The sequence below is a fragment of the Bacillus rossius genome, chromosome 1 (assembly GCF_032445375.1).
Source record: "Bacillus rossius redtenbacheri isolate Brsri chromosome 1, Brsri_v3, whole genome shotgun sequence".
NCBI classification, from domain to species: Eukaryota; Metazoa; Arthropoda; class Insecta; order Phasmatodea; family Bacillidae; genus Bacillus; species Bacillus rossius.
This window is the reverse complement of record NC_086330.1, coordinates 338,330,951-338,347,043: the sequence shown is the minus strand read 5'-3', so window position 1 is coordinate 338,347,043 and position 16,093 is coordinate 338,330,951. Positions and strand designations below refer to the sequence as shown.

General features: G+C 37.0%; 1 protein-coding gene across 3 annotated transcripts in view; it reads right to left on the bottom strand.

The window, feature by feature from the left end:
- Positions 1-15,496, bottom strand: part of LOC134528111 (small ribosomal subunit protein eS12) — a 61,184-nt gene extending 45,688 nt beyond the window's left edge. Inside the window, exons 1-4 of one of the 3 annotated variants that reach the window (XM_063361386.1) lie at positions 15,421-15,496; positions 15,272-15,314; positions 15,043-15,171; positions 10,276-10,480 (exon numbers count right to left, since the gene is read on the bottom strand). In XM_063361386.1, the coding sequence (XP_063217456.1) occupies positions 10,276-10,480; positions 15,043-15,171; positions 15,272-15,288 (351 nt within the window). In that variant the 5' untranslated portion in view covers positions 15,289-15,314; positions 15,421-15,496. Of the gene's footprint in view, positions 1-10,275; positions 10,481-15,042; positions 15,172-15,271 lie in introns of all 3 variants that reach the window. The other 2 variants (XM_063361388.1, XM_063361387.1) reach the window with 2 other exon arrangements.
- Between the last annotated feature and the right edge of the window lie 597 nt (positions 15,497-16,093).

Genomic DNA, 16,093 nt, shown 5'->3' with positions numbered 1-16,093 from the left:
CTTAATTTTAATTAACGTGTTGCAATATAATTATAGATCACGGGAGTGTGTCTGGGCTGGGGTGATGTGTAGAAAGAGAGGCATAAGAGACATGTAAGTGTGAGTGAGAAAGAAACAGTAATTCCCCTCAGAGATAGATAAAGACGGGTATTCCCCCACTGTGTGGGAACTGAGTGATAACTGCTGTCTCACGGTGTGGGAGAGAGAACGAGAATGGGAGTCCCCAATTTTGATGTGAAATTGAAAGAGACAGATCAAGGGAAGCCCCGAGTTATGTGTGTACGGGGTTTTTTCATGTATTGTAATTTGTTTCTGTGATTGGCTTGTGATTTGTAGAGTGAATGAAGCGTGCGTGTGATTGGTCGGTGAGGTCATGTGACTTATCCTCCCTGCGTGGAGGAGACGGTGGCAAGACTTCACCAGTCGTCCGTCGAACGCTGCACAAGTAGGTCGCGTTCGGTGGCTTCTCGCAAATTATGTAGAAGTTATTGAAGAGATAATTTAACGTTGGTGATCAGAGCCAGGCCGATTATTAAGTCAACCTAATTTTTTTTATATTTCGTTCGGATATAAATTAGAAATTGCGACCACCTTCGTCAGCGTTTTGGCTTGTGGCGAAATTCGTTTTCGCTGGGTGCGGTCATGTTTAAGGCCGCACTAATTTCGTGTACTTGCAGCAAAAGATTACTGAAGGACGTTATTTTTCGTTAAATAAACATCGCGCAAACTGTGAGCATTTTTTGACGGGCAGATGTACGTGTTGAACGAGTGAGTAAAACTGTGAAAATGATTGGATTCGTCTGTGCATTCTAGTTTGAAAAAATAAAACGAACACTAAAAAATTGGCGCAACATCTGTTTATTTTTGTATATAACGAACCGTTATGTTTGGCGCCCGGCCGCGCGGCTTGTTTTTGGACACGACCCTGAAATTAAGACGAACATTTCGGCAGCAAAGGAGAAAATATAAACATTCTTAAAACAGTTCGTGACTACAATAACCTGAAATAAAAAAAATCTACGACTGATATTGAACAGTTTAGAAGAAAAGGGCGAAGTGTATCCAGAACTGTCTGCGTAGCTGAGCGACGAATGCGGCGAGAGTTGACTGGCTGCTGCAGCGAGTGAAGAGTTCCAGAGACGGCGGAAAGCAATACATCGAGGGACAGAGCGACCCAAGGCACCATGGGACTTCAGGCCTGTCTCAACGCGGGACTTCAGGACCCCATTGCCAGATATCGAGATCGTCACTTCGCGGGACATCGCGGGGTGAATCGCCGAAAAGAGCAAGTCGAAAAATGGAACTAAATTAATTGTGTGCATTGTTTTTCTTTTGTTTTGAGCATTCAAATAATATTTGTGTTAAAATTTTTGTACTTTGGATATTTCATTATGACAATTAATAGCACAGTTGAGGTTATGGGGGGGGGGGGGGGTCAGTTTCAAATAATCCGTTATTGAATATGATGAGAGAAATGATGCGGGACATGAGACAGGAAATGACAGGTACAACAGGAATTTAAACTGGAATTAAAACAAGAAATTGAACAGGGATATCGGAAACTTGTTCAGGGACAAAAAGAAATCATCAACAAAATTGAGGTAAATTCACAAGAGATTGCGAAGTTTAGGAACGAAATAGGTACACAGTTGCGACAGGAATTTGGTGGGGTGGAGAACAAACTTGATGACTTTAAAATTAAATTTAATGAACAGGTAGCCACGTGTACAAACAAAGTAGATGAGTGTGCAAATAAAGCAAATGTAGAAAAATGTGAAAGGGAAATAATAGTGTCAAAAGAAAATGTAGAAGGTATTGGGCACGATGTACATGAACATGTAAATATTGGGAATAAAGGTGAAAGATTCCTAGATGAGGTAAACAGGGAATGTTTGGACAATGTGGAGGAAAAAATTAGTAAATGTAGAGGTAAGGCACCTGGGATCAGGATTTTGTGTAAACAAATGAAAAAAGTAGAAATTGAAATAATGTTTTCAGATACACTTAAAGATGAGTTTTCTGAGGAAATGATCAGTGAATTGAGTTTTGCAAATTGCGGAGAAGTGATGAAAGGAAAATTTTTTCATAACAGTAATGTGACAAAATGTGAGTTGTGTATGCCGAATAGTGTACAAACTAAAATTTTTGCACTGATCCATGTGGAACCTGGATTGAGAAAAGCTGTGCAACATGGTCAGAGGTTTTGGGTGTGGAAGCATGTGTACAGAACTATCGCCGAAATTGTAAAAGGTTTGTTATGGTCACAGACCGAAGAAAGGCATGGTAAATGTACAGGGGTGATGCAACCTCTGGAAACTGTGTGTGTCGACTTGTTTGGCCCACTGCCTAGATGGAGGGGTGGAGTCAAAACTAGTTGTGTCGTGTTTGATGTTTTTTTGCAATTTTTGCCATTTTTTTTATGTTTTTCAGAATTTTTTTTTATCCTTTGAATTGTGTACTTTTTGATAGTGTTTTGTATTTTGTAGAGTTTTTTTTTGAAGATTAGTTATAGTATAATATAGGAATGCACAAATAAGATTTATGACAGCAATTTTTTACAAGATTCTTAAAGAGAAGGAAGATAAATAGCTATTTGTTATTGTGAATATTTTTCTGTTTTGAAACAACAATAATAATGGTATAAATTCTTTTTGAGTAGACAGTTAATAAATATTATATGAAGAAATGCTTTACGTTGTGAGAATTTCATTGCACTTGGCTAATGTTTGGTTTGTTTAATGTTGTGTCATGGGAAGATGTTAACTGAAATTTATGATGAGTTATGTTTGGGAAAATGATATAATTTTGAAATGGTTAAAGTTTTTAAATTAAAGTGCCACACATTTGTAATGATAAATGTTTGTTTTGGATTGAATGACTGGGAGACAACGTCCTATATTAAAGGTATGAAATGTAATACTAAACGTTAATGAATAACAGTCGTCGAGTCTTGAAGCTGCAGAAGCAGGTGTGTGTTTATGATGGCCAGAGTTTAGGTGAATTTTTGGTATTGTCCTAAATAAGCAGCAGATGTTTTTTTTTGGTGTAATGTGGTTTGTGAGGCAGCTGGGGGGCCAGGAGGTTAATTTTAAATATGTTTCCGGCATGGAGACCGATGTTTTTTTTGCAAGGGTGCATCCCTTCTCCTTGGTCAATCCCACCCCTCATCTATGTTAATATATGTGTTGCTGCTGAAAGGGGAGGTATGGTTTGAAACCTAACGAAGGGCATTGGTTCATGTAATTTGTTTTTGAAGAATAGAAACATACGACTGTATCTTAATGAGGGGTAAGATCGTTGTAAATATTTTCTGACCCCTCCCTCCCCTCCAAACAAGCCCAAAAAAAGTATGTCAAAATATGTCACTTTTCACACCAAGTTCGAGTTTAGTCATCTCTGGCAAGGAATTTACAAGCTTTCATACTTAAATATAAATGTATTTTAATAGTAAGGGTCCTACAAAAGGAATATACAGAATAAAATCAAGGAAGAGATGCTATGGGTGAAAGATGCAAAGGATCTGAGGAGAATACTAAATTGGGGGGGGGGGGGGGGGGGGGGGGGGGGGGAAGTGTGCGAAAGGGAGGACTCCTTGCCATCGGGTGAAAGCTCAATTGTGAGTGTAATAGCCAATTCAGATTCAAGCTGCTGTCACCAAACAAAGCATAAAACAGCCCAATGCGTGGTCGCTTCGTTTTTGCTCGTGTGAGAGGCGAGACGTGGAATGTTGCATCCAGTCGGTCGCTGTGTATATCTACTCGAAAAACATAACATCTCAATTCATAACAAGATTCCTTATAACCTACACGTATTGCCGGATGTTTTCAGCCTGATCCATGCAAGTTCTTTAGCCACATTTTGAATGAAAACAACGAGCGGGCCAGTGTTGTGCCCTGTTTTGTGGACACATAAAGCTTTAATCAATTTGCTGACAGTTTTAGTATATTTTTACTCTCGTTAAAATGAAGCATAAAACGTGATTGTTAACAAGTACAAGCAGCGCTAGGTACGGGGAGAGGGAGAACAAGGGCGAGCGAGCAGCCGACTACCATGTTCACACACTGCGGACGGAGGGTTTTTCCTGCATTGTATTAATAGTAATTAATATTTAATGGTATTTTATTTATTAAGTCATAATACACAAAATCGGAAAAAAAAAAAAGAAAAAACCTGCATAAGTCATCAACAATAGTTCATAAATTCTAGCCAGAAAATATACCAAATCGGACTTCAAAAACTAAACAAACATTGTCAACCGATAGTAATCAAAATCAAGAGAATCCAGCAGGTAGCTTTGCCTTAACTGCGTACCACACTAGACACTCGCAAAAAGCAGAACGTACACACGTTGTTGCCACAAAAACCTTTATCTGCACCCTGCCGGCAAAGGGACGTGGAATGGGGGTTGTCAAGCGCTGACAGCGGTCAACAGGAAGTGGTATCTATTTTTAGATATGCGCTGCCTACGGCAGTACAGCACTCGGCAAGAGAAACGCAGTAACACGCTACTCACCACAAGAAACTTATTTTCTGTCCGATTTTCTTTGGATTTTCGGCAATTTTTTCACGGTTCCTTGAAATCGGGTTGTAATAGAGAGGTGGTCACAATAAATGGGGTCGCAACAAAAAGGTTTTACTGTACTTGTACACATTTCTTATTATTAAACTTTTTTAGACAAAATATATTTTTTCTCGCCTTTAAACATAACAATGTACACCTTTTTAAAAATATTAATGCTCTTAATTAATTTGTTGGGACATTTTCATTAACAAATAATAACATTGTTTAAAACTATGTTAGGCCAAAAATGTCAGAGCCATCTTTATACTTGTTGCTAATTGATCGCATTAATAATACACAAATATTTATAAACTTGTTTGGAATTATTTCAGTCGTAACACGTTTTCAAACACGTAACGTTATTTATTTTACTATCTGACAAATAGTAGGCACTACAGTATTTAATTCCGAATCGCTCGGACAGTTTTCTTGAACTTTTGTTTCGGTCAGTTGTTGGGGTATCTGTTCGGGAAGGGGGTGGTAATGGTTTGAGTTTAATCCCAAATTTATTTTCTAAAAAAGTTTACAGGTCTCTTTAAATGAAAAAAGTATAGTTTTCCAGAGACTATTTCGTTTGAGGCGTATGTGCGTTGCAGCACTCCTGCTTTTTGGTAAGGAACTAAATTGTCGCGCTACACTAGCGACGCCAGTTATCAACATCCCGAACCAACATGGCCACCAGCAGACATCCTGCGTCGACAATAGATAGCAGGACAATGCTGCGTCGCCGCGGGCCAAGTCGAGTAATCGATTGCGGGCTGAGATGCTATTCTTACGTGGCGTGGTAGGGTATTCTGGTTATTTTGACGCAATCGGTGATCACATCCTGAACTTGTGGGGTATCGTTTTTAAGAGAATTCACACATCTGCTCACAGAAATTAAGATTTCGTTAATATAACCTGTTATTTTCCAATTATTCAGGTTTAAACACAATTTTTATGATATTTTCGGTTAATTTTTATTTTTTGGGGGCCAAAATCTGTCCAATTCGGTTATAGCGAGGATCAAACCCGGAACCGCAGACTTGCCAACTTTTGAAACCCTCAATTAGTAAAATACATAATAAATAATATAACACCTGTAAACTGCTCGCGGCAATTGAAAAATTAATAAACTTTAATGATAACACATTTTTTCTAGTAATCAAAATTATGTAATCATTTTAACATACATTAACATTGCAGACCAACAATCATTCTCATTATTTACCATTATGGAAAAATTATTGCTTAGTATCACATCAAAGAAAAAACTTCGTTCCTTGTGGTACCCTACAAATCAACAGAGTGTACCTTTGTTACAATATACACTGATATCAGTTAACTTCCAGTAGAATCTCCCTGGAGTATTGGTAATGAAAGCAACCTTGACAATATCATTTTCAAACTTGCATCACAAAATGTCACTACTAGTGGATATAATTTGGATTCAGAGTCATTGCTGCCTCAGTCGCGACTGAAAATGCCACAGTTTGTAAATTACAAACAATTTTATAGTTGCATCTGTTGCCATTTCTTTCACGATAGCCACCGACTTTGTTCTTGCAAAACCAAATTTTTTTGCTACTTCAGAATTTGAAAACATTTTTCTGAATAACGGACCGGCGTGATCCGAAACATTTAAAGGAATATCATAGTTTGTAAACATACATTCTGTACGTATTACAGCATTGTCTGTGCTGTTATTTTTAGTGAACTAATCACTAACCTTTGAACTGACTGCGACACTTTTAACATTTGCGAGATGTTTTGAACAGTTCACTTGGAGATTGATGTCATATTTTCCACCGTGCCCAATGTGGATGTCGCATCTACACACTGAAAAAAATGTGAAACGTGTTCCCTTGCTTGATTTAAGAATACACGGAAAATCCCGCGTGTATGTATCACGAAATGCCTGAGAATAATACGTATCACATTTCAGGGGCATATTCTTCTTCACTTGATTCCACTTCCGTTAATTGTGCACATAACACGTTTTTATTAAAAACATGCAATAAATTTGTTTCCTAACCTGTAATAAAAAAAATCAAAATTGGCTCAACTTTAACTGAAGAATCACAACATATGCTAATGCACGACACCATCTTGCCAAACTAAAAATGCTATTTAAACTGGTTCATGATTGGTTGTAAGCACATCAATGTAACTTAGGCGGCCAATAAGGAAAGATATACAATTGAACAACAAATTACAAGGTTCGCTGGCCTTCGACCAATAACATGACTCAATTACCGCACTCGTTTCCACAGCAACAGCTTTCACAAACCACACAATAAAACATTTAAGGCAGACGGAAAATACATGTTTTAATAAACGTCTCGTACTTAAAATTCGTAAAAAATGCAGACATCCTCGTACAATCGTAAAACGGACGTGATTTTCGTACATTTTACGAAAAAATTGTAATAGGTTGGCAAGTCTGGAACCGTGACACCTCGCTATAACGGGACTCTGGTGTAGTAACCCGGTGGCTTCCAAAGGATAAACACTAATTAAAGTTAGGAGTCCCTCAATGTAACACCACATACCATGATGCGATGTAACAACCCCCAACACATCTCCTGCCCTACCATGAGCTCATGCACAGTGCAACATCTACACAAGTTCAGTAACTTTAAAATTTCACTCAACACCCATTCATGTGTCACTATGCACTTTTTCCACTGCAAGATCTTTTCCATGAGCCCTGTGACAATCAGGTATCAACCTGTAGACCAAAATTTCTTTTGGATACACAAGTTTAAGTAACGTGTAAGAGTATACACAAACACCATGAATAAAAAAGCCTGAAATTTTCCTGACTTTCCATGACCATAATCATAATTTTCTTAACTAATGTTCAATAAAAATAAATAATTTATAATAAAGATCACAGGTTTTCACGGCCATTGCCTGGAGTTGCTTGGCTTCTGGGTTGTAGCCATGTTGAATGCAAAGTATCACAGACGATTCGGTCAACATTTCAGTCACTACAACGTCAACGGAAATGTCTGTGATATCTTTACCTTCAACGCAGCTACAACCCAGAAGCCAAGCAACTCTTAATTAATTTATGTTGCTATTTTCTGAAAGAAATAAACAAAATCCAATCTCTGCCATCCCCAAAGCAAGTCTAGTTCAAACAGAACCTTGCACTTACCATTTTATAGTGTTCACATATATATATACACACACACACACACACACACACACACATATATATGTACTCACAAAAAAAAAATGCTTTCAGTCTAGGTAATGGCTGACGAACATGATACAGCATTGGTCCTAAAATAGGCCGACCTCGATAATAGGCCGACACCTTCTACAGCACACTCAAAATCAGGGGAAAATAAATTTTAACTAACTAAAATGATTATCAGCAGCATATTACCACAGTAACACTTCAACTAATTTAGTATTTATTGAACTGACAAAATGTGATATTCTTACTTACCAAAATATATAAATACACACACACACACATATATAAGCTGTGTTTCCGTTTATCTTCACATTCTTTTGTAGTGGTGCCTACGTTTTATACGGCAATGGCTACATTTTCTATGTTCATAGAAATTGTGACGTAAAAACATTTACCGGTACGTTTAATTTTGACGTAAAAAACCCAAAATGGTTAATGTAAAACGTGTATGAATCAACCATAAAACAGCCAATATTGCAAATAGGTTTTATTATTCTTGTTACTGTTGGTATGTACCGGTATTTGTTTATTCGTGTCGCAACTACAAGTTGCCAACACTGGTGCCAATTTGTTTTTCCTGTGGTATAAGAGTAAATAAAGCATACTACGGTAAATAACCTTACAGCAAAATGCTGTTTTTACTAATTGTTTACTGTAAATACCACATTTTACAAGCAAATAAAAAAACCGCAGCCATTTAAATACAGTTCAAAAATAACCAGACCGTGCTTTTAAAAGCTATGTGCTACAAGTGACCACATATGTGTACTTAATTTAAAATATGATACATTATTGGGGTTAAGTGTGTTTACTAAATTTCTAAGTTCGAAAAATTACTAATTTTACGAAAGTACGGCGTAATTTTACGCCAATGATTTGTATAACTGATAACATTTTTATGCCATAAGTGATTCTCCTTGAAATGTATGTGTTTAATTATACTATTTTGGCTAGTGCCACATTATAGGCCGACTCTAGATTTCAAGGTTGACAAAACTGGGAAAAATGGTCGGCCTATCTTCGGACCAATACGATACTTCCCCTTCTGTTACTAGAGAGTATCCATGACTTTTCAAGGATTCCAAAGTGAATTCCCTGACAAAGTCCAATCACCCTACTTTTCCTGAACAATCATAATGTGGTCACACTAACAAAGAAATCTACACTGTCCATTACTCAGAATGCAGGAACTCAGCAAGTTAATTTTGGGTAACGACTCAGTAGCAGTAGCAGTAGCAGTAGCAGTAGCAGTAGGATCATCACAATGGACAGTGTCTACATTTAAGTCTCTTCAGCTCAACAAAACATCTCCCACATTTCCCGCTTGCACAAGCATGCGTGCGTTGTAACATCATATGCAAATTCAAGAGATTGTCCTATAAACTCGCAGTTGGCAACTGTTATCCAATGAGAGAACTAATTGGTGCAAGGCAGTTATGTAAAAGGACACGTACATAATGAAATAAACAAATTGTCAACATCTTGAGTTTATCAAAATAGTAACCCGGTGGCTTCCAAAGGGTAAACACTAATTAAAGTTCGGAGTCCCTCAATGTAACACCACATACCATGATGTGATGTAACAACTCCCAACACATCTCCTGCCCTACCATGAGTTCATGCACAGAGCAACATCTACTACACAAGTTCAGTAACTTTAAAATTTCACTCAACACCCATTCATGTGTCACTATGCACTTTTTCCACTGCAAGATCTTTTTCATGAGCCATGTGGCAATCAGGTGTCAACCTGTAGACATAAATTTCTTTTGGATACACAAGTTTAATTAATGTGTAAGAGTATACACATACACCATTTATAAAATAGCCTGAAATTTTCCTGACATTCCATGACCATAATAATTATTTTCTTGACTAATGTTCACTAAAAATAAATAATTTATAATAAAGATCGCAGGTTTTCACGGCCATTGCCTGGAGTTGCTTGGCTTCTGGGTTGTAGCCGTGTTGAATGCAAAGTATCACAGACGATTCAGTCGACATTTCAGTCACTACAACGTCAACGGAAATGCCTGCGATAATTTTACCTTCAACGGAGCTACAACCCAGAAGCCAAGCAACTCTTAATTAATTTATGTTGCTATTTTCTGAAAGAAATAAACAAAATCTTGTCTTTGTCATACCCTAAGCAAGCCTAGTTCAAACAGAACCTTGCACTTACCATTTTATAGTGTACATGTATATGTACTGACAAAAAAAAAAACGCATTCAGTCTAGGTAATGGCTGACGAACATGATACTTCCCCCTCTGTTACTGGAGAGTATCCACGACTTTCCAGAATTTCAAAGTGAAATCCCTGACCCATTCCAGCTTCCCTGATTTTCCCTGAACAATCATAATGTAGACACTCTGACAATGAAATCTTCACACTGTCCATTACTCAGAATGCAGGAACTCAGCAAGTTAATTTTGGGTAACGACTCAGAAGAGGGAGCCTGCAGTGGGATCATCACAATGGACAGTGTCTGCAACTGAAAAAAGGGGAGCAAGAACTGGTACTTTTACCTTGATGACGACGCAGGAGCAGCCCACCACCTTGCGTGCCTTGCCGGTGTTGTCGATCTTGCAGAGGCCGGCCCACTCGCCCAGCTTCTTGTTGTTGTCCACCTTGATGAGAGGGATCTGGTGCTCGTTGCACAGCGCCTCCACCAGCTTCTTGTAGGACGGCTCGTTGCAGTTGTCCGCCAAGATGCAGAGCAGCGCCTGCCGCCTGCCGTTACAATACTAACAACTGCAGTCACACTTACTCACAAAACAGTTTTGTGCGTTTTCTAAACAAAACATGCTAACTGTTCCGTATCACGCATCCAAGTAATTGCCTAGACCCTGTGGCACACAATGCGTTCTATTTTAATTTTGTACGTCAAAAGATCCTTGCCAAACAAAAACTTGAATATCACAAAACAAATTACGCAAGGTCTCGTGGAAATTTTTTCTTTTGTATTCAACTAACAGTTATAATTCAGTGTTCAATCAAAGGTTTTTATTACATCCAGAATCTTTTGACATACTAAATTAAAACAGAAAACATGTACCACACAATCAAAATATAATAATAAATATATACAGAATCAATAACTGTCACACATTGCCAAATGACTTTTTTAAGAGGAATATACATTGAAATTGACATTATTACCCTTGAATATTTCAATTGTGTTTAGTGAAAATTACAGATATTATGTCATGATACAGTAGTATGATATTGCTCAAAAGATGTACCCTATTAGAATTAATTTGGCATATGTTTTGTAATAAATAAACTTTGCCACCAATGTTACATTTCCCCTCAAATGTTTCCACATTTCTCTAACATTTCTAGAGAAAAAATTAATAAGAATGCTGTAAGAAAAAATTATATCTCAGGAATGGTTAGCTGAAGTTCCGCCTAGACTTAATATTTTCCAAACCGAGGTTCACAAATTAAGTTATTTAATATTACAAGTCACTGACATTATCCGAATGTACTCATAGATTTGCTGATAATTGTCATGCCAAACTTCATGTTGTTTCATCTCAAATTATTCATTTTTATTTTTGTAAGAATTCCTGATACACAATATTTGCACTGGCATCTTCTTGAAAAAATACATTTTGATATTCTAATTATATAGGCAATTATTAAAATTAAATACAAATGGTATAATTATTCGACTGGGTTTCAAACACATTGACACAAACATAACAACGGTGCTGCAGATAAACAGCAGGGCAGCAAATTTAATTCTGTTTAAAATAAATACATGTGTTTGTTAATGATTGCTATTGATAAGCTTCAAAATATTGAATGTAGGCCATTGATCATGTATATAATAATGTAAAAATGTTTATTGTCAAACTGTGTTCACAATAGCAATTATGAGAAAACATGATAAAATCAATCTAATTTAGTGATACTTTGTGTTAGGAAATTTTTGAGATGCTTAGTTGTCGACGAAATCAGTATATTCAGTTTCACTTATGTTATACTAGCGACCCGCCCCAGCTTCGCACGAGTGCAATGCTGATACTAACTATACTACAGAATGTCTTTATTTACAACATTCACAGCTTTTTTGTCATTAGACAATACAAACATGTTTTCTTTAGAGGTTACTCTTGAAAGAGCGACACATAAATGGCCAGTGAATAAGAACTCAACGCTCAAATCTAAGCCTGCAACGTTGAAAGTTTGACCCTGTGATTTATTAATGGTCATTGCAAAAGATATCTTTACCGGAAATTGTAAGCATTTAAATAAGAACGGTAAATCCAATGGCATGGTGGCCACTCACAGTCACCAAAAATATTCCCTGATTTTCCCCTGATTTCTCTGATTAAAGTTCAAAATTTCCCTGATATTTACAATTACAAAAGAACATACTTTTGATGAAAAAATATAATATTATAGAAAGAGATTACTCATATTTTAGCACCCTGCTGTATTTTCTTCATTATTTAAATACGGAACTTCGTTAAATAACAAATACATTTTAAATATGTCACTTTACATTATAGCGTCCCGTTCAATGACCTGCAGTCTGTGTTTTGTTTTATGTAATGGGGTATTTCAGTGGCGAGCGCTCAAACATTTTTTCACGCAACTTTTGATAACTGTTCTTTAATTCATTTTTGAAGTGTAACATTTCTAGTTCTGAAATATTCTTAGTCTTAGTACTCTCAACAAGGGATAACAGTACAGTGCAAATTTTACCTTGTGTTTGATTTAAAAATGAAACAACTAATGGATAAATCTTCACTGCATTACAATCAGTACTACTATCTGTAGCTAAAGCAAATGGTCCACTTACTAAAGATTCAACAGTTTCAATTTAGTTTCACCAGCCATATACTCCACTAAGGCAGATGTTTTTGCTCTCGCACAGCTGTATTTCTGTGCAATTTTTGAGTCTGGAAACATAGCTCTATACAAATTACCCGAATGATCGGCTACTGCTATCGGTAAAATGTGTTCTACCAAAAAACTTGTAAACAATAACTCTGTGTTTGTTACTTTCGTTTCTTCAGATGTAGCGAAAAACGACGATATAGATTTATTGCTCGTCACGGCTTTAAAATGTTCTGCATGTTTCTTTGATTCAATATGCCGTCCTCAGTCACCCCTTCCACCATGCGCAATCGAAAAGTCACACGTGCATACATTACAAAAAGCGTGGCGTTCCAAAACATTTGAAGATGACAAGCATGGCCATTCTTTTATATAGTTTGGTCGAAAGTTCTGAAGAATAACGTTCTTTTTTTTTTTTTTTGCCCCAGATACACATTGTTCTGTCACACGCTTCATTTCTACAACCGGCACTGAAGAACACAACACTATCGAACAACATAAACAGGTTTCACGTCTGTAAACACGACAGAAACACTTTGATGAAAAAAATAGCCTTCAAGAAAGTAAATAACACAAGACAGGTTAGCCAAAGTACCGTACAAAAATTATCGTGATGTAAGTAGCTAACAAACGAAAAGACCGAGAATATGTACTAGTTGTATCGTACAACGGACGTAATACCGTACCATTTCTATTACAAAACACAACAATTAATCTACTTATTTCGACAGTACATGCACACATTTATCAGTTCCGTTATCTGCGCAACCACGTGATCTATTCGAACTGCGTTCACGAAACACGCACACCAGAAACAGAATTTTTTCGGTTACCCAGCAGCACAAAGCCTCGTTTCCGCAATAAACCAGCGATGTTCCACAATTCCGTAATATTGTGTTAAATCCGTAATAATTACCGAAAATCCGTAATGGTTGGCAGCTCTGCGGAAATATACATGACACAAAAAATTCCCTGACAATTCCCGATCAACGTAATTTCCCTGATAAATCCCGGTTTTCCCGGTGAGTGGCCACCCTGAATGGTATTAGAGGAATTCAGAATAAATCTTCTCCGGTACCACATCCGGTGAGTATTGTGCACTCTATTAACTATTATATACATTATAGAGCCGCTATATTAAATGCACAATGTATTTAAGGTACTTAATTGGATAAGGATTAATGCTGTATTGCTTAAAATTGCTTCGTAAATAAGCTATTATTCCCAGTAAAAAGTAACGGATAAAAAATGGTTATTGTGGGTTATCCCTAAGAGATAAGACATATACCATTGTGGACTTTTTTTGTAAATCATTATAAGGCGTTCAATATTGTAGTACATTATTTTGATCTATCTCGTAGGGTTCAGCCAGCGTTTGCAATGTAAGCGCAAAAAAAATGTGTTTATTTACATCACATTAGAAACCTCTAACATTATCAGTGTTTCTCTACTATATTATGCATGTATTATACATATAAACCTTCCTCTTGAATCACTTTATTAAAACAAACCGCATCAAAATCAGTTGCGTAGTTTTAAAGATCTAAGCATACATAGGGACAGACAGACAGCGGGAAGCGACTTTGTGGTAAATATGTAGTTGGGCGGTATTTGCGGAAAAAAAATGTTAAAAATCTTAAAATACTTTTATTCTATGCTCTTTAACTTCCTCTTTTCAATAAAAGCGGCGGAGGTAATAAATTCCAAATACTTTAGGAGATATCGAATTTTTAAATTTCATCATATGTAGTTGAGCGGTATTTGCGAAAAAAAATTTTTAAAATCCGAAAATACCTTTATTAGATGCTCTTCAACTTCCTCTTTTCATTAAAAGCAGCGGAGATAAGAAATTCCAAATACTTTAGGAGATATCGAATTTTTAAGAGGCTAGCCGGGATTATTATTATTATTATTACTTAACCTGCAATTGGGCTTTCACCCGGTGGCAAGAACTCCCACTCACTCCCCTCTCCCCCCCCCCCTCCATCAGCTTTCTCCTCAGCTCCCTCCCATCCCTGACCTCCACCATTTCCTCCCCCAGCCCATTCCACTCCCTCCCCGTCCTCACCAGGAAGGTGTTCCGCCCTCTCTCTGTCCGCCTCCACACCCTCTGGAGCTTACATCTGTGGTCTCTTCGTCCTCTGTACTCCCCTCTATGTACTTTGCTTCCCAATTGCCCCCATCCCCCTTCCCCCTTCAGCACCTTGAACATCCTGACCAACCTTTCCACTCTTCTTCTCCTCTGTAACGTTTCCCACCCCAACTCCTTAATCATTTCCGTTGGGCTATGCAGTTTCCCATCCTGCCCCTCCCTCCTTCTCCACATTCCCATCACCCACCTAGCCGCTCTGATGTAATTTAACAGCCTTCGAAGACTATGCGCTAGATTGCATTGAGTTAGTGCCATTTTCAAAACTGCAGTACAAGCAAAATGCATTACTTACTTATCTAAAGCCTTCGAAGACTCGTGTAGACCATGCGCTAGACTGCCGTGAGTAAGTGCCATTTTCAATACTTCTTGGAGTGCATTGTTTATATCCATGGACCCCGACGGCGGCGGAGCAACTTCATCTCTATCAATAAACACACACACAGCATATTGCAACAGCTGATACTTCAAAAAGCTGTAGAAAAAAGGAAACGTGTTAAACAAATTGGTTAGGATTTACTTACGTTTCGACATCAGACATCTTGCTGAAACTGCTACCTCTGAGAACTACACACAAAAATAAAACACCTTATTTTAAAATAAATACAATAATCAGCCTTCAATAACATAAATTGATTACAATTTTATAAGCCGATATAAAGTTATTGTTTACCTGAAAATACTACATTGACCTACACTGCACTTGAGAAAAGACTCTTTCCATAGATACAAAATCAAACCATGAAAATAATATTGTTAACGCAAAAATTGAACCACATATAACAATTATTAACAATAATTATAAAAAAGCAAAGGATTTATTTAAAACAAATCCTAAGACTCTCTACTTTAATGAAAAATAAAACCACGAATCAAACAGGTGTATTCAAATTCATTTTTGGAAAATGTTATATGTTATATATATAACATATGTATATAACATATGTTATATGTTAATATATGTTAGCATATATGTATTATAAACTTACAGTTTGAAACACACTATATATATATATATATATATATATATATATATATATATATATATATATATATATAGACGTCCACCCAATTGTCCCCCCGGCTCCTTCAGGCCGTTATGCCTCATCAGCGCCATCTCTTGCATGTGTTGTGCGGCGCAAGTGAGAGTGACGTGCGACGTTTTTGTTTCCATACAGGATTTGACATATTATTTATTGTAAATATATTTTTGTTTTATGTTTTGTATATATTTTTTACTTATATTTTATTATAATTAATTTTATATTGAAGGGTTATGTATTTTTGTAAGTTTTAATTATTCACCGGGCGCCAAGGCCACGGCTTCCGCCTGTGACCAATCAGCG